Source organism: Amblyraja radiata, chromosome 29 (genome assembly GCF_010909765.2).
Source record: "Amblyraja radiata isolate CabotCenter1 chromosome 29, sAmbRad1.1.pri, whole genome shotgun sequence".
NCBI classification, from domain to species: Eukaryota; Metazoa; Chordata; class Chondrichthyes; order Rajiformes; family Rajidae; genus Amblyraja; species Amblyraja radiata.
This window is the reverse complement of record NC_045984.1, coordinates 8,700,869-8,719,992: the sequence shown is the minus strand read 5'-3', so window position 1 is coordinate 8,719,992 and position 19,124 is coordinate 8,700,869. Positions and strand designations below refer to the sequence as shown.

At 45.6% G+C, this 19,124-nt stretch overlaps 1 protein-coding gene across 2 annotated transcripts in view; it reads left to right on the top strand.

The window, feature by feature from the left end:
• plpp2 (phospholipid phosphatase 2) overlaps positions 1 to 19,124 on the top strand; it is a 113,494-nt gene that overhangs the window by 72,948 nt on the left and 21,422 nt on the right. For both annotated transcript variants that reach the window (XM_033046511.1, XM_033046510.1), the window contains exons 3-4: positions 5,950 to 6,101; positions 8,996 to 9,270. In XM_033046511.1, the coding sequence (XP_032902402.1) occupies positions 5,950 to 6,101; positions 8,996 to 9,270 (427 nt within the window). The remainder of the gene's footprint in view (positions 1 to 5,949; positions 6,102 to 8,995; positions 9,271 to 19,124) is intronic.

Genomic DNA, 19,124 nt, shown 5'->3' with positions numbered 1-19,124 from the left:
TGAAAGACCTCCTGGCTTCTTGAAGGCTTCAGCTTTGATCCCTAGACCCGAGTCTCATGAGCAAGTTTGGGCCCCATATCTGAGGAAGGATGTGCTGGCTCTGGAGATGTGCTGGCTCTGGCTCTGAAGAATGATTCCAGAAATGAGTGTGTTAGCATTTATGATGAGCGTTTGACAGCACTGGGCCTCTACTCATTGGAGTTTAGAAGGTTGAAACTTACAGAATAATGAAAGGCATAGAGAGAGTGGATGTGGAAAGGATGTTTTCACTGGTGGGAGAGTCTAAGACCAGAGGTCATAGCCTCAGAATTAAAGGACGCTCTTTTAGAAAGGAGGTGGGGAGAAACTAATTTAGCTAGAGGGAATTATATGGCCTCTGTCAGGCAGCATCTGTGGAGAGGGGAAACATTTCAGTTTCATGACCTTTTATCACAAAGTGTATCATTAGCATTTTCTTCCCCCCCCCCCCCCACCACAAATGCTCCTTAAATCAAATGAGTGTTATCTAATTTTATTTCTGATTTTTAGCAACTATCGTTTTTATTTTTTGCAGAAGTTGTAACAGCAGTGAACACTTTGGATCTGTTATGCCACGTTTTTGAGATTGCAACTAAATTAAACCTTTATTTAATTTGACGTTTAAATTCTTTCTCACCCTAGTCATCTGCATCCCAGTTCTCTCTATGCTCCAACCTACAGACTAGCTGTGTATTCACCAACCGTTCTGCCAATTAGCTAACTGAGGCTATTAATCTATCGTGCTGAATTTGACCATGTGTAGTCCTTGGGTTCAAAAAGCAAGCTGCTTAATCTCTTGGCTTACAAGGTCTTCCAAGTTGCTTTGGCTGTCTTGAATAGTCTTCCAGATGTGGAGCCAGCTTGCTTCTTAAAACAGCAACAGAAATCATAAATTCTTCCACCAGCGTTTGCACTTTGCCAAGCAGCCTCGGCAGTTTTTTTTTGGATAACGTATTTATTGCAGTGAAACATCCCCAAAAGTGAATCACAAAAGGAGATACTGCCTCTCTAGGACCAAGAGAGGCAGACAGATAGATTTGAGTTTTACATTTTTTTTGAGTGTGTCACCTAGTCAGCTGAAGGGTCGAACAAAGAAGGGAACGCACAGGGGAGCAGAAGCAAAGGAGTGTGTGTGTGTGTGTGGAGGGTCACAGAGCTGGAGGTGATTGCAGCCTTGAGGAAGGCTGAAATCCCAGAAGGATTGAAAACAAGGCAGAAAACTGGTGAAGGCAGAACCAGGGAGTTTGTTCGTTTATTGTTTTAGGAATGAAGCTGGACAATGGACGCAAGTCAAATCCGCTGAGTTTGTTTTTCTTACGGGGGGCCTGAATTTATCTTGTCATACATGTCTTTGTTAAGGAGCACTGTACAAATATTCTTCTTTCCATTATGTTTTTAAGAGTCTTTGAAGAGCACCAGCAAATACAAATGCTTTGAAATGTTGTCAATGTAAATCATGAGTGCATCCAAGATAAATGATTTCTTCATGCAGCCAGCGTTTCCTGTATCCTGACTGCGTTTTGTTCCTTCTGAATATTTTTTGAGTTGCAGTTTTTGGTGATACTGAGCAACCTAATCTCCACTCCCGTTCAATGGCTTAATGCCCTACATTGTCTCAAATAACCCTTCGCCCTGAATCCAGATTATTGATGCCTTTTATGTTGCACATATTAACCATTGTCACCCAACCAATTTCAAGCTTAAATTTGCATTACATTGTAACTAATTTTTTTTGTTTTTTGTGATAGGAGCAGAATTAGGCCATTCGGCCCATCGAGTCTGCCATTCAATCATGGCTGATCCATCTCTACCTCCTAACCCATTCTCCTGCCTTCTCCCCATAACCCCTGACACCCGTACTAATCGAGGATTGTGCTCTACAATATTCTCTGGATTCCAAAACTAGAGTCTGCATTGTATGAAATGCATGAAAATAACATTGAATAATGACATGCCTTTTTATTCCCAGCCTGCTATGTTACAGCTGCTGTCTTGATGCCCTTTTTCTTCCTGTAATACTTTGGTTGGCCTCTCCTTTCTGATTCCAATCTTGGACTGAAATGATTTATTTACGATCTCTCTGCTTCTGGGCCAAATCAGACCGATATTATAGTGAATATCAAAATCGGAAAGATCTTTCATTGGGGATTAATGTGCCTTGGTGATTGTATCCTTGCCTCTGTGTCGGCAGATAGCTGATTCAAGCACGTAATTACCTAATCAGTACAACACTAAAGGATCAGCGAGCGCACTGTTGGAGATGACTCTTGGGAATGAGTTAGAACAACAGAGAACGGTACTACACAGGAGCGGGCCATTTGGCCCACAACGTTTGTGCCGAACATGGTGCCAGGTCAAACTGATCTCATCTGCTTGTACATCATCCATATCCTGCTATTCCCTGCACTTCCATGTGCCTATCTAAAAGCCTCTTAAATGCCGCTGTCATATCAGCCTCCACCACCACCCCCTGGCAATGCGTTACAGGTCCCCTGCCAAAAGTGCAAAAACAACGTACCCTGCACTTCACCATTATAACTATATCCTGCACTCTGGTATATTTCTCCTTGCACTACCTACTACTACCACTACTTGTGTGTGGTTTGGTTGCACTCCTGTATAGCATGATCTGGTTTAAATGGATAACATACGATACGGTGGCGAAGCGGTAGAGTTGTTGCCTTGCAGCGCCGGAGACCCGGGTTCGATGTGTCCGTATGGAGTTTGTACGTTCACCCCGTGATCGCGTGGGATTTCTCCGAGCACTTCGGTTTCCTCCCACACTCCAAAGACGTACAGGTATGTAGGTAAATTGGCTTGGTAAATGTGAAAATTGTCCCTAGTGTGTGTAGGATAGTGTTAGTATGCAGGGGTCGCTGGTCGGCACGGACCCGGTGGGCTGAAGGGCCTGTTTCTGCGCTGTATCTCTAAACTAAACTAAACACACAAGCAATAACTTTTCCCTGTATCTCGATACATGTGAAAATAATATAGCAATACTAAAACCTTTATTACACATAAAGAGCTTTGGGATATTCGGTGTTGTGTAAGAGGCTGTCCATATGTAAATCTTTAGCTAGCTTTTTTTTTTTAACCGATTGGTTGCTTTTACATTCGTTCTGAAAGCGAATGTTGTTCTATTTGTTCATGGATGGTCGTTGGAAAGCCGCCATTTATTGTCCACCTTTAAACAGTTTTCCCCAAAGATATGTTAAATTTAAGTGAAAACAAGTGGGTCCCGTTGGGTCGTGTACCCTCAACGCGCGGTTGCGGTGGGGGTGGGGGGGGGGGGTGGGGGCTGCGGCATCACACACACACTAACCACCCCCCTTGATTTATATATTGTTAATTAGCTCCTTTTACCCCATCCCACGCCCTATCCACTCATTCATAGCCCCCAACTCGCAGGCGCGGCTAGAGAGGGAGAGGGGTAGAGAGAGTGGGCAGAGAGAGAGAGAGAGAGAGAGAGAGAGAGGGGCAGAGAGAGCGAGAGAGAGGGGCAGAGAGGGACAGGGTGCCTCATCAACAGTCTGTCTGTCCCTTCCTTCTTGTTTTAATAGTATGTTAAATGTATGTTTTAGTGTTCTTTAGCTTGTTTTATGTGGGGGGTGGGGAGGTTGGGGGAATGTTTTTAGATCTCTTACCTCGAAGGAGATGCGATGTTTTTTTCTGTATCGTATCTCCGTTCGTACTGCGGCCTAACATCAAGGAGTTGGCGGCCTTTGCCGACTTCGGGAGCTCCAACCGCGGGAGCCTGAGGATTTACCATTGTGGACTCACGATCCCTTTGCCAGTGTTCGATCTCTGCGCTCCAACCAAGGGAGCCTGCAGACTTTAACACCGCGGTGCTCGCTGGTTAGAAACCGACTTCGGGAGCTTCGATCATCCCGACTTCGGGAGCTTCGATCGCCCCGACTGATGGTTCGACTGCTCCGACCGCGGGAGAATAAAGAGAAAGAATATTGGGCTTTATTGCCTTCCATCACAGTGAGGAATGTGGGGAATCCACTGTGGTGGATGTTTATGTTAACTTTTATGTAGTTGTGTGTCTTGTTGCTTTTTTTTAGTATGGCTGTGTGGTAATTTGCATATCACTGTGCCTTAATTGGTACACGTGACAATAAAAGACCTTTGAAGTGCTGGAGTAACTCAGCGGGTCAGGCAGCATCTCTGGTGAAAAGGAATAGGTGACGTTTCAGATCGGAACCCTTCTTCAGAAACTTCGGTATAAACCAGCATCTGCAGTTCCTTCCTGCACACTGAATAGTTTGTAGTTAAATTTGTCTTTAAATTGCAGATTTATTTAATTGCTTGTCATTAAGTGCGTCAGCTGGCAAGGTGCGATGTGAACCCGTGTCGAGGGACCAATAGTCTAGGGTTTTATGGATTCTGTGATTTAACCTCCATGCGGCAATGCCACTCCATCGTTCAACCCAAATTCGCACCCTGTCAAATTAATATGCATCAGTTTGACTTTGATTGGAGTGAGTTTTGTCATAAATGTGAGTTATATTTGGCATTGGAGCACAAGCTCTTACCCAAACTAACCTGAGATTCCCCTGAGAAATAATCATGCTCACTTTTGATGTTGCTCGGCTCCGGGTTCCCAGTTCTCACTCCCAGGTTGAACATTTGTGGAGACACTGCAGAAACTGCAGTTGCTGCAGAAACTCAGCGGGTCAGGCAGCATCTGTGGAGGGGGTGGGGAAAAAACATGCTGGAGTAACTCAGCGGGGCCTGATCCGCTGAGGTACTCCAGTATTTTTGTGTTTTTTTTTTGTAAACTAGCAACTGCAGTTCCTCACACCTACATCGGCAGAGGGAAATGGACAGATGAAATTTACGATCGGGAACTTTGCTCAGACTTATTGACGGATGATATTTCGTATCAGCACTCTCCTTCAGTTTGAAGACCTGTCCCGATTCAAAATGTCATCTGCATCAGGAAGGCTGGATTCCAGTCACCCTGGCCATTCCCCTTTGTCCCTCCTCTACCTTCTGGGAGAAGATAGAGGAACTTGAAAATTTGGACATCCAAACTGAAGTGCAACTTCTTCCTCACTACTATCCGATTCCATCACCGCATTTTGGGCAGCACAGTGGGGCAGCGGTAGAGTTGCTGCCTTTTGCCCCTGTCCCACTTAGGAAACCTGAACAGAAACCTCTGGAGACTTTGGGCCCCACCCAAGGTTTCCGTGCGGTTCCCGGAGGTTGCAGGTGGTTGCCGGAGGTTGCAGGTAGTGGAAGCAGGTAGGGAGACTGACAAAAACCTTCGGGAACCGCACGGAAACCTTGGGTGGGGTGCAAAGTCTCCAGAGGTTTCCGTTCAAGTTTCCTAAGTGGGACAGGGGCATTACAGCGCCAGAGACCTGGGTTCGATCCTGGCTTCACTGGTGCTGCTTGACCTGCCGAATTTATCCAACACTTTGTGTTTCGCTTACCATTTAGTTAAGAGATACAGCACGGAAACAGGCTCTTCGACTCACTGAGTCCACACCAACCAATGATTATTGTACACCAACACTACCCAACCCACACTGGGGACAATTTACAATTATACCAAGCCGATTAACCTACAAACCTACGTCTTTGGAGTGTGGGGGTAAACTGGAGATGCCGGAGAAAATCCACGCAGGTCACGGAGAGAACGTACAAACTCCGTACAGACAAGCGCCCGTAGTTGGGATCGAACCCGGGTCTCTCACACGTATGGCAGCAACTCTACTGCTGTGTCAAATTGCAATTTGTGCGATTGGTTACCCTTCCAGACAGATAATTAGCATAGGCAGTTAATTCTAGGTGTGTATCTCATCACAGAGTCCGACGAGATGACAATGCGTGAATGTTCCTGTCTGATCCGTCTAATGTAAGAATGGATAGTGTTGTAGAACCTCTTTGACATTCTTTTACTTTTGTGTATCCTTTCCACAGCATCGTTACCATTTGTCATATTGTCCTTGCAAGCAAAGCCAAGAATACGAGGATTCTACTGTGACGATGACAGTATCAAATATCCATACAAGGGGGACACCATATCCCACTGGACAATGGCAGCAGTTATTATTCCATCCTGCATCATCATTGTGAGTGAAATAATTTACCTCAAACTGACAATCACCAGTCGACAAATTTTAAAATAAAATGTTTGTTGGCAGGCAATATTTGAAATGGAGGTTATTCCATAAGTTCTTTTAGTTCATGGCATCAATTTGTAAATTGCTAAATCAACTGAATCATCCTACCTCAACCAGAGAGCAGTGCAGAACTACTGTCTACCTAATTGGTGACCCTCGGACTAACTTTGATTGGCTTTACCTTGAACTAAGCGTTATTTCCTTATCATGTATCTAATCTATACACTGTAAATGGCTCGATTGTAATCATGTGTTGTCTTTCTGCTCATTGGATAGCACGTAACAAAAGCTTTTCAGTGTACCACTGTAATCTGACCTGAACTAAAGACAGACACAAAATGCTGGAGTGACTCAGTTGTTCAGGCAGCATCTGTGGAGAAAAGGAAAAGGTGACGTTTCGAGTTGAGACACTGCCTCAGACTGAGAGTTAGGGGAGAGGGAAACTAGAGGTATGAAAAGGTACAAACAAATGAAAGGCATGAAAAGAACAAATCAAAGCCAGCAACCATGATCAAGGATAGGTGGAGCCCACAATGGTCCATTGTTGGCTGTGGAAAAGGTGAAAACGAATGGATCCAGTCAGTGGCAGGCAGCATTGCGAAACAAACAGATTGGTCTCAGCTCCGCTGCAAACTGCTATTTATTGTTTATATTAGCAGTATATATTTTAAAGTTTATATTAGCAGTATACATTTTGGTAATAATGCCCCTTTTGTGATAGTCAATTTGTAATTTGGGCTCTCTTGTCAAGAGTGTTTAATTGTCATATTTATCAACAACAGAACGATGAAATTCTTACTTGCTGCAGATTAACAGACCTGTAAATGCAATAACACATGGATAATATATAATAGTCAATAATACAATAAGGTAATAACCATAAGACAAGATAACCATAATTGTGCAAAAACTGAAATCCATAGTGCAACCAAAGACACAATCCATGGACGATCATAGTTGCTGAAGTTAGTGTCGTGTTGTGTCCAAGATCCTGAGGGTTGTTGGGAAGAAGCTGTTCTTGAACCTGGTGGCCATGGTTTGCAGCCTCCTGCACCACCCTCTTGATGGTAGAAGTGAAATTAAAGTATGGCCAGGGTGAGGTCTTTCCACAGATGCTCTTTGACTGACTGAGTTCTTCCCCTCCTTTTCCATTTATGTTTGTGACTTGATACGGTTGTAGAAATCCAAAGTTCACTTTAACATTATCTACGACTTCCTCCATCTCACATTGCTTCTCTGCTGTTATTTTCCCACTTTGTCAACAATCTGCTGTCCATCGTGCTTGTTTTAAGAGAACCTGTGTCTCCCTTTAGTCGGAAGAAAGTGTTGCAAGCTGAATCAAAATGAACAAAATGAGGCACCAGCACCTTCTGGAGTCCAATGGTAGAACATTTGCTGGGCTCCAGAATGTAAATGGGACCTGGGAGTCACAGCCCCAGGGAGGGAAGAAATCATCAGTTTAGTCTAGAGATACAGTGAGGAAAACACCGAGTCCATGCCGACCTGCGATCCCCGCACACTAACACTATCCTGCACACACTAGGGACAATTTACAATTATACCAAGCTAATTAACATACAAGCCTGTACGTGTTTGGAGTGTGGGAAGAAACCAGAGATCCCGAAGAAAACTCACGCAAGTCACAGGGAGACGGTACAAAACGCCTTACAGACAAGCACTCGTAGTCAGGATCTAACCCGGGTCTCTGGTGCTGCATGGCAACAACTCTACCTCTGCGCCACCGTGACGCCCACGTTTAGTTTAGTTTAGTTTAAGAACTGCCTGAATCTGAAGAGAGAGTTGAACCCAGCCCAGTCCATCAGAGACTCGTCTCCTCCTTCCAGCCTGTCCATCTTCACAGTACATTGCATCAGGAAGGTTAGAATATTGTCAAGGATACCAGTCACTCTGGCCATTCCCCTTTCTCTCTCTTCTACCCTCTGGGAGAAGATACAGGAGCTTGAAAACTCGGACATCCAAACTTCAGTACAGCTTCATCCTCACTGCTGTCTGACTCCATCACCTCTTTTTGGACGGCACTGTGGGGCAGTGGTGAGATGCTGCCTTGCAGCCCCAGAGACCCGGGTTCAATCCTGACTACAGGTGCTCTGTGTGTGGAGTTTGTACGTTCTCCCTGTGACCACGTGGGTTTTTCTCCATGTGTCCCGTTTTTCTCCCACATCCCAAAGATGTGCAGGTTTGTAGGTTAATTGGCTTCTGTACATTGTCCCTCATGTGTATGGGTAGTCGTTGGTCGGCAAAGACAGCGGGCCAAAGGACTTGTTTCCACGCTGTATCTCTAAACTAAACTAAACTTCCTAAAAATATGCACGTTCTTGGGATGTGGGAGGAGACCACAGCACCTGATGTGGGGCAGCCCAGCGGTAGAGCTGCTGCCTTATAGTACCAAAGACCCGGGTTCTACCCTGACTACGGGTGATGTCAGTACAGAGTTTGTACGTTCTCTGTGTGTCCGTGTGGGATATCTTCGGGTGCTCCGGTTTCTTCCCACACTCCAAAGACTTGCAGGTTCTGTAGGTTAATTGGCTTTGGTAAGAATTGTACATGTTCTCCAATATGTAGGATAGTGCTAGTGTGCGGGAGATCGCTGGTTGGCACGGACTTAGTGGGCCGAAGGGCCTGTTTCCGCGCTGTATCTCCAAACTAAACTAAACTAAAATAAATGTAAAGTTGTCAATAATACAATAAATTGATAATCAGTAATACTAAGTCTCCAGAACATAACCGTGCAAAACTGAAGTACCCAGTGCATTCAAAAGCTCACAGTACATTATAGTCGCTGAGAAAAGGTTGTATCTCATCTATCTATTTTCTTTGTTTAGATTATTGTTGGAGAGGCAATAATGGTTCGGCTGAAGCATCTGTACTCGAAATCAGAGTTCAACAACTACGTAGCTGCCTTGTACAAAGTGGTGGGCACCTTCGTGTTTGGTGCGTTTGTAAGTCAATCATTGACTGACATTGCTAAGTATACCGTGGGACGCCTCCGTCCAAGTTTTCTGGAGCTGTGCAAGCCCAACATGTCGCTGGTGGACTGTTCGCAGTATGTCCAGCTGGACGTTTGTACGGGATCCGACGTCGATATTACTGAGGCAAGGTACGTAGCTGACCAAGACGCGAGCCGCCATTGACCCCGCTGAGTTAATGCCCCGACGAAATAAAATATCTGCCGTAGTCCAAGCACAGACCAGGCGACCGTTTCACCGAACACTTGCGCCCAGATTGCCAAGGCCTGCTGGAACTCCGAGCTGTTAATCATTTTAACTCCCCTTCCTATTCCCATGGCAACCTTTCTGTCTTGGGTCTCCTCCCTTACCAGAGAAAGGCCACAAGCAAACTGGAGGAACAGCACCTCATATTCCGCTTGGGTAGTTTCCAACACAATGGTATGAGCAGTCTGAAGAAGGGTCTCGACCCACGAAACGTCACCCATTCCTTCTCTCTGGAGATGCTGCCTAAGTTACTCCAGCTTTTTGTGTCTATCTTTGGTTTAAACCAGCATCTGCAGTTCCTTCCTACACAGTGGTATGAGCATTGATTTCTCCAATTTCGGGTGACTAACCAACAAGTCATCCCCTTTACTTTTTTCCCCCTCCCTCCTCCCTTCCCTGTACCCCTCCTGGATGTGTGTGTATTTCTCCCACTATCACTTATCCATCTATATCACTTCCTCTCACCTTGTAATTTAAGAAAAAGGGCTAGGCCATTTTGAACGGAGATGAGGAAACACTTTTTCTCACAGAGAGTTGTGAGTCTGTGGAATTCTCTGACTCAGAGGGTGGTGGAGGCCAGTTCTCTGGATACTTTCAAGAGAGAGCTAGATAGGGCTCTTAAAGATAGTCAGAGGATATGGGGAGGAGGCAGGAACGGGGTACTGATTGGGGATGATCAGCCATGATCACATTGAATGGCAGTGCTGGCTCGAAGGGCCGAATGGCCTACTCCTGCACCTATTGTCTATTGTCTATTATATTTCATGCCTTTTCTCTCTCACTCTCACAGCCTTTTATCTCCTTTACATCTCTGACCTGTCTCCAAAGATTACTCTGCTAATTAACCCCTACTCACTTGTATGCATCTGTTTTTTGCCTTGCTTTGTCCTGACCCCACTTACCAGCTTTCTCCCCCTCTATCTGAAGAAGGGTTCCGACCTAAAACATGGCCTGAAAATGTTCTCCAGCCATGCTGCCTGACACATTGAGTAACTCCAGCACTTATTGAGTTTGCTCAATATTTCAGCATCTTCACCTCCTTGTGTCTAATATTTCTGGAATTTGGATTCCTGCTATAATTTTAATGTTTGCAATATTTTTGTAAGAGGGGGCTGCGATACAGTTGACTAATGCAAAGGAATGGAACATTTTCAATCCATATCCATTTTGAGCCAAGCAGAGGAAAGGTTGCTCCAATCTGAGCCAAAATACCAGACAGCTTCCTACTGAACCTTAATGACTTTTCATGTTTCATATCGTCTCTTCTGAGTGAGTTTTGCCATCTGATGCTGAATTTTCGAGCAGTATGTGCCTCTGGAAAAACGGGTTGATGCATTCAGAATCATTTCAAATGGAGCCATAGAGTAATTCAGCATAGAAACAGGCCCTTCGGCCCAACGTCCATGCCGTCCAAGAAGCCTATCTATGCTAGTTCCATTGCCCTCATTTGGCCCATATCCCTTTGGACCTTTTCCTATCCATGTATCTGTCTAAATGCTTTACGAATGTTATTGTACTTGCCTCAATTACTTTCTCTGGCCATTTGTTCCATAAATGTGAAGATTATTCCCCTTGGATTTTAAATCTTTCCCCTCACAGATTAAATTAATATCTTCCAATTTTTGATTCCCCTTCCCAGGGAAAATGGCTGTGTGCAGTCACCTTTCTTGATTTTATTCACCTCTATAAGCTCACCTGGCAGTCTCTTTCGCTGCAAGGAATAAAGTCCAAGCCTGCCCAACTTCTAATAATTCAGACCATCAAGTCCTGGTAACATCATAACCCTCCATCCTATGCCCCCTGGTCCAATCTCTCCCGAACTATGTCCAAGATACCTGGCATTCCCATCGTCTCTTTAGTGACTTCTGCTTTCCATGCTCCCACTCCCTCATCTTTACTATGGACATTCATTCACTCTACACATCCATCCCCCACCAGGAAGGCCTTCAAGCTCTCTGTATCTTCCTTGACCGCAGAACCATCCAATTTCCCTCTACTAACACTCTACTCTGCCTAGCGGAGCTGGTCCTCACCCTTACTAACCTCTCCTTCGACTCCTCCCACTTCCTCCAAGTCCAAGGCATTGCTATGGGCACCCACATGGGCCCCAGCTATGCCTGCCTCTTTGTAATCCCTGTTCCAGGCGTACACTGACCCCATCCCGAACTCTTTCTCCGTTGCATTGACGACTGCATCAGCGCTACCTCCTGCACCCATACAGAACTCATGGACTTCATCAACTTCACCACCAATTTCCATCCTGAACTCAAATTTACTTGGACCATCTCCGACACCTCCCTCCCCTTTCTTGATTCACAATCTCCATCACAGGAAATAGACTATCAACTGCCGTCTATTACAAACCCACTGACTCCCACAACTATCTAGACTACACTTCTTCCCACCCTGCTTCCTGCAAACACTATCCTCTACTCCCAATTCCTCCATCTAAGCTGCATCTGCACCCAAGATGAGGTGTTCCATACCAGGACATCCGAGATGTCCTCATTCTTTAGGGTACGAGGGTTCCCCTCTCCCATCATAGATGAGGTCCTCATTCGTGTCTCTGTAACCCACCGCTCCGTCCTTGCTCCCCCTCCCCTAGTCGCAACAGAGACAGAGTCCCCCTAGTCCTTATCTTCCACCCCATCAGCCGTCACATTCAACACATAATCCTCCGAAATTTCTGCCACCTCCAACGGGATCTCACCACTAGCCCATCTCCGCCCCTTTCCCCCTTCCGCAGAGACCGTTTGATCTGCAACTCTCTGGTTAACTCATCCCTTCCCACCCAAACCGCCCCCTCCCCAGGTACCTTCCCCTGCAACCGCAGAAGATGCAACACCTGTCACTATACCTTCTCCCTCGACTCTGTCCAGGGATCCCGACAGTCCTTTAGGCAGAGGTTCACTTGCACCTCCTCCAACCTCATCGACTGCATCCATTGTTCCAGATGTGGACTCTTATTCATCGGTGAGACCAAACGTAGACTGGGCAATCGTTTTGCTGAACACCTTAGTTCAGTCCACCTGAACCTATGTAATCTCCCAGTTGCCAAACACTTTAATTCTCCTTCCCATTCCCACACAGTCTTTTCTATCCTTGGTCTCCTCCATTGTCAGAGTGAGGCTAAACACAAATTTGAGGAACAGCATCTCATATTTCGCTTGGGCAGCTTACAGCCCAGTGGTATGAATATTGATTTCTCAAACTTCAGGTAGCCTCGACATTCCCTCTCTCTCTCTATCCCTCCCTCACCCAAGTTGCACCAGCTTCTCATTTTCACCCAACAAACAGCTAACAACGGCCCGATTCCTTGATCATTGTTACTTTTTTGCATATCTTTCATTCTTTATCTCTCTACATCATCGCCTCTATCTCTCGTTTCCCTTATCCCTGACCAGTCTGAAGAAGGGTCTCGACCCAAATCGTCACCCATTCCATCTCTCCAGAGATGCTGCCTCTCCCGCTGAGTTACTCCAGCTTTTTGTGTTTGACTTTGGTTTAAACCAGCATCTGCTGTTCCTTCCTACACATAAATCTTCTCTGCACTCTTTGCAGCTTTATGCCATTTTTCCAATAACTGGTTAACCAAAACCACACAGCTCACTCCAATTATGCCTCACCAACATCTTGTACAATTGTAACATAACATCATAACTCCTGAACTCAATTCCCTGGAGAATGATGACCAGCGTGCCAAAACCCATCTTCACCATCTGGCTACTTTTAACACCACTTCTGGGGACCGATGTACAATTCAGTTTGATCCATTATTATGCTTGATATTTTTGAGATGCATTGCACGCCAATGACGTGTAAAATAATCTGCATATATTGTACAACGGCAATAATAGGGCGGCAAGATGGCACAGCGGTAGAGTTGCTGCCTTACAGCGCCAGAGACCCGGGTGCTGTCTGCACGGAGTTTGCACGTTCTCCCTGTGAACTGTGTGATTTTTCTCCCGGATCTTTGGTTTCCTCCCACACTCCAAAGACATAAAGGTTTGTAGATTAATTGGCTTGGCACAATTGTAAATTGTCCCTAGTATGTGTAGGATGATGTTGATGTGCGGGGAACACCGGTTGTTGCGGACTCAGTGGGCCGAAGGGCCAATTTCTGTGCTGTATCTCTAAACTAAATTAAACTCATATTTATGTAGCCTCTGTAATGTGGTAAAGCCTATGAACATGTTTCACAATAGCAGTGTTGAGCAAAATATGAAATTTAGATTTTGAGACCGGCCACACGCAGCGGTAGAGTTGCTGCCTTGCAGCGAATGCAGCGCCGGAGATCCAGGTTCGATCCCGACTACGGGTGCTGTCTGTATGGAGTTTGTGTGTTCTCCCCGTGACCTGCGTGGGTTTTCTCTGAGACCTTCGGTTTCCTCCCACACTCCAAAGACATACAGGTTTGTAGGTTAATTGGCTTGGTAAATGTAAAAATTGTCCCTAGTGGGTGTAGGAAAGTGTTAATGTGCGGGGATCGCTGGTCGGCACGGACCCGGTGGGCTGAAGGGTCTGTTTCCACGCTGTGTCTCTAAACTCTAAACAAAAGAAGCATCTAAGAAGGGAAGGTCTTGCTCGCTGATGGAATAGACCATCGCTGGCACAGATTAAATTTGGAGAATAATATGAGTGGCAAAATTGGAAGACCACTGCTAATTTTCAGGGTTGTAAGCTTGGTGGAGGTTGGCAATAGGGAAGGGTAGAACCATTGAGAGATTTAGTAAGCAGAATAAGAAATGTAAAATTGTGGCATTAATTCTTCCAATCTACAACGACTCCCAGGTAATCAGCAGTGAACAGGGACAGCTGCAGATCTCAAACAGGCAGCAGCGACAAATTCACAGAGGGTAGTTTTAGAAAAGTTGGCCGTACAGCATGGAAACTGGTCCTTCGCCCCATCCAGTCTGCACCGATCATCGGCCACCCCATACACTGGCACCACACACTAGGGACAATTTTACCAAAGCCAATTAAAGGGCCTGTCGCACTTTCACGACCTAATTCACAACCTTTTTTACTCGTGGACATTTTTCATCCTGTTGAAAAAAGCCCCGACCTACTTGATGCCACGAGTACCTACGACTAGCATCACGACCTGCTACGGCCTACCTACGACCTCCTACGAGTCAAGGGCAAACTCGGCAGAGGTCGTGAATTAGGTTGTGAAAGTGGGCCAAGCCTTTGACCAACGTCTTTGGAGTCTGAGAAACCGGAACACCCGGGGAAAACCCACGCAGTCATGAGGAGAATGTACAAACTCCGTACAGACAGCACCTGTAGTCAGGATCGAACCCGGGTCCCTGGTGTTGTAAGGACGAAACTCTACCGCTGTGCCACTGCTGCTCTGGCTGGTGCGACAAAGTCCAGATGTGACAAAGAATGGGGTGAGGGTTTCCATGTGGGTGAGCGTAGAAAGAGGGGATCATTTTGTATTCAGAGTGCCCAATAATATTGAATCCCAGAGACTACTTTTCTTTTGCTTGATTGGAGGCTACCTCAGTTTCAGAAGTAAATGTTCAGCTTTTCTTAAATATAGACTAGGGCATCCAATCCAATCAATGTACTCTAGCGGTTTTTAAGATCTGGTGGTCTATTGTCTATACTTTTTTATATTTTACAGTAATGAATGATGAGTTAGTCAATATCCAAATAGACCAGAAGCAGGAATACAGGTGCTTGTTTCCAATACTACTGAGCTCATGTTTGGAACCTGACATTTCTTATGTGCTGGAGCTATATTCAAATCTTGGCTGAAAATAGTTGGTTGTTTTTCTTAACTGAGCATTTGCCACTGAGTTCTCAGTAACTCTGCGCTAACCAAATGGAGCCGTGCCATATACAAGTTATAGAATTAGGCCATTTGGCCCATCAAGTCTCCTCCGCCATTCAATCTTGGCTGATCTCTGCCTCCTAATCCCATTTTCCTGCCTTCTCCCCGTGACCCTTGACAGCCGTTCTAATCAAGAATTTGTCTATCTCTGCCTTACAAATATCCACTGACTTGGCCTCCACAGCCCTTTGTGGCAATGAGTTCCACAGATTAACTACCCTCTGACTAAAGAAGTTCCTCCTCACCACCATTCTAAAAGAGCATCCTTTAATTCTGAGGCTATGACATCTGGTCCTAGACCCTCCCACCAGTGGATACATCCTTTTGATATCCACTCTATGTATTTCATTATTCTGTAAGTTTCAATGAGGTCCCTCCTCAATCTTCTAAACTCCATTGAATAGAGGCCCAGTGCAAACAAACGCTCATCATATGCTAACCCACTCATTCCTGGAATCATTCTTGTCAACCTCCTCTGGACCTTCTCCAGAGCCAGCACTTTATAGAGCCTCAGCATTACATCTCTGTTTTTGTATTCCAGTCCTTATACAACAATACAATACAATACAATACCATTTATTGTCATTTGAACCCCAGTGAGGCTCAAACGAAATTCTGTTTCCACAGCCATACAAACAAAGACAATTTCCTAGACATACACACAATTTAATTCACACAAACATCCATCACAGTGGACCCACTGTGATGGAAGGCAAAGTCTTTTCTCTCCCCTGTTCTCCATGTCTCTCCCGATGTCCAAGCCCCAGGCGGGCGATGATAAGTCCCACGGCCATTTTAGGCCGTGCCGGGCGATTTACGGCCCCGCTCCCGGTCTAAAAGTCGCAATGTTGGAGCCCCCGGCGGGCGCTGGAATGTCCCACGGCCATGAAGCCGCGCCGGACGATGTACGACCCTGCTCCAGGTCGTTCCAACCCCGCGACACAGGCTGGAGAAGTCGCGTTGCGGGAGCTCCGGGAAGCGGTCTCTCTCTCCCCCCGGACCCGCGAGCTCCCGATGTCCCAGTCCACCGGACCTGCGGCTGCGTTACTGGAGCCTCCGAGCCCCAGGAGTCGAGTCGCAGCAGCGAGTCACCACCGCTCCCCACGCTCTGAGGCCGGCCAGCCCCACGATGGTGAGTAGTCCGCAGCATTTGATATAAATGCTAGCATTGAATTTGCCCTTTTGGGAGTCCTGCACCAGCACTCCCAAGTCCCTTTGCACTTTCTATTTCTGGATTCTCTCAGCTAGGTCAGTGGGGGCTTCTGAGAGTTTCTGCATTATGGGCTGGTCTTCTGAAGATGGCTCCCTTACAGGTTAGGGTGGCACAGTGGCCCAATGGTACAGCACCAGAGATCCGGGTTCCATCCTGACAGTTGCTATCTATACGGATTTTGTACGATCACTCTGTGGTCACGTGGGTTTGTTCCAGGAGCTCCGGTTTCCTCCCACACTCCAGGTGTCCAAGACATACAGGTTTGTAGGTTAATTGGCTTCAGTAAAATTGTAAATTATCCCTGGTCTGTAGGATAGTGCCAGTGTAAGGAGTGATCAGTGGTCGGTGTGCACTCAGTGGGACGAAGGGTCTGTTTTCACGCTGTCTCTCGAAAGTAAAGTAAAGTCTAAAGTTTTCGTTTTTAGTTTTAGAGATACAGCACAGAAATTGACCTTTTCAGCCCACAGAGTCCGCACCGACCAGCGATCCCCGCACATGAACATTATCCTACACACACTGGGGGAAAGTTTACATTTATACCAAGCCAATTAACCTACAAACTTGCACGTCTTTGGAACGAGGAAGGAAACCAAAGATCTCGGAGATAAACCACGCGGTCACGGGGAGAATGTACAAACTCCGTACAGACAGCACCCGTAGTCAGGATCGAACCCGGGTCCTTGGCGCGGTGAGGCAGCAACACTACCGCAGCGTCATCCAGCTACAGCACAGCAGAGAAGTTATGACTATCGGCTGGTTGCATTGAACACCAGAAGTATCGCGGTGCTGGCTCGAAGGGCCAAATGGCCTACTCCTGCACCTATTGTCTATTGTCTTCATGAATTAAGTTCAACATGCCAACGTGGCAGATAGCGGAGTGCGCCACCGCATCACACATTCAGTGTTTCTAAACCGAGGATGGATTTCATTCCGGGAAGTTCGACATACATTACCAATGGCATTCAACCACAAGCATTTACTGGAATATATTTAAAAAGTGCTTTTGCATAGTTGGTGTAACTAATCTAAAAGCTCATGGTATATTTTAATTTTGCTCGTTCAAGTAAATAGTGCACTTTTAATAATGATCTGCCTTAATCTTGCCCATCCCTTTGATCCATTCGTTAAATATTTGCATTGTGTGTTCTGAGAAGTGTTTAGTCTGGATTACTATAGAAGGCTTAACTTTTATTTTTTTAGGTTTTTAACAGTAGGATTTCCTTATCCATGAAAATAAATATCCCCATGAAGATAAATAATAACAACTCCCACTGGTACTCCCTGTTATAAAACATGACTTATAATAATCTGCAAGCAAAGAACTGCAAATGATGGTTCACACCCAAAAAGACACAAAGTGCTGGAGTAACTCAGCAGGTTATGCAGGTATCTCTGGAGAACATGGATAGGCAATGTTTCAGATCCCGACTCCCATCCATGTTCTCCGGAGATGCTGCCTGACCTGCGAGTTACTCCAGAATATTGTGTCCTTTTCTGTCAGTAATCTACTTTGCAAGTTTCCTGATATTAAATGCCATTCCTCTACTTCTGTATTGTGAGTATATTCCTTAATCCCAAGTGTTGGTACTTCTCTGCTTCTGAAGAAGGGTCTCGACCCGAAACGTCACCTATTCCCTTTCTCCAGAGATGCTGCCTGACCCGCTGAGTTACTCCAGCATTTTGTGTCTACCTTTGGTTCCTCTCACTGTGTGCTTTGAAAAGCCTCCTTTGTCAGGTTATTCATAGTCTGCATTCATTTAACTCCATCCCCATCCTGCGTTTCATTCTGTTTCTCCTCTTCCTCTGACTGGCAATGGGAAAGTTCTTCTGTTGGGAATTGCTGTTGGACAACTTTGACCTTGTACTTGTCTGCCTCATCAAAATGTCTGCTTCATTTATAGACAGTAGGTGCAGGAGTAGGCCATTCGGCCCTTCGAGCCAGCACCGCCATTCACTGTGATCATGGCTGAATATGCTTGTCGGGTAACACATACTATTGGACAATTGTAGGATTTTGCGTTGCTCTGGTGGATTCTTTCAGGTTTCTTTCTTGATAATTGATTCTTATCCTACAAATGTGTTAAAATTAATGTTGTTATAATTTGTTTTTTTATGTTGTCTCTCTGTAAGCGCCAGAAAATGTTCCCAATGTTGGGTGAGTCCAGAACCAGGGGCCACAGTCTTATAATAAAGGGGAGGCCATTCAAGACTGAGGTGGTAAAACACTTTTTCACCCAGAGAGCTGTGAATTTGTGGAATTCCCTGCCACAGAGGGCAGTGGAGGCCAAATCACTGGATGGATTTAAGAGAGAGTTAGATAGAGCTCTAGGGGCTAGTGGAATCAATGGATATGGGGAGAAAGCAGGCACGGGTTATTGATTGGGGACGATCAGCCATGATCATAATGAATGGTGGTGCTGGCTCGAAGGGCCGAATGGCCTCCTCCTGCACCTATTTTCTATGTTTCTAATAGTGGCTGATTATGTAGTTGGCATCATGCTGAGTTTAAGAGTCAAGAGTGTTTAATTGACATATCTACTGTCGATGGAACAATCCAATTCTTACTGTTGCAGCATGACAGGCCCATGAATACAATAACACAGAGATAAATATATAATAATCGATGAAACAATAAATTAATAACCCATAATACTAGCAAGCCATAATAGTGCAAAACTGAAGTCCGT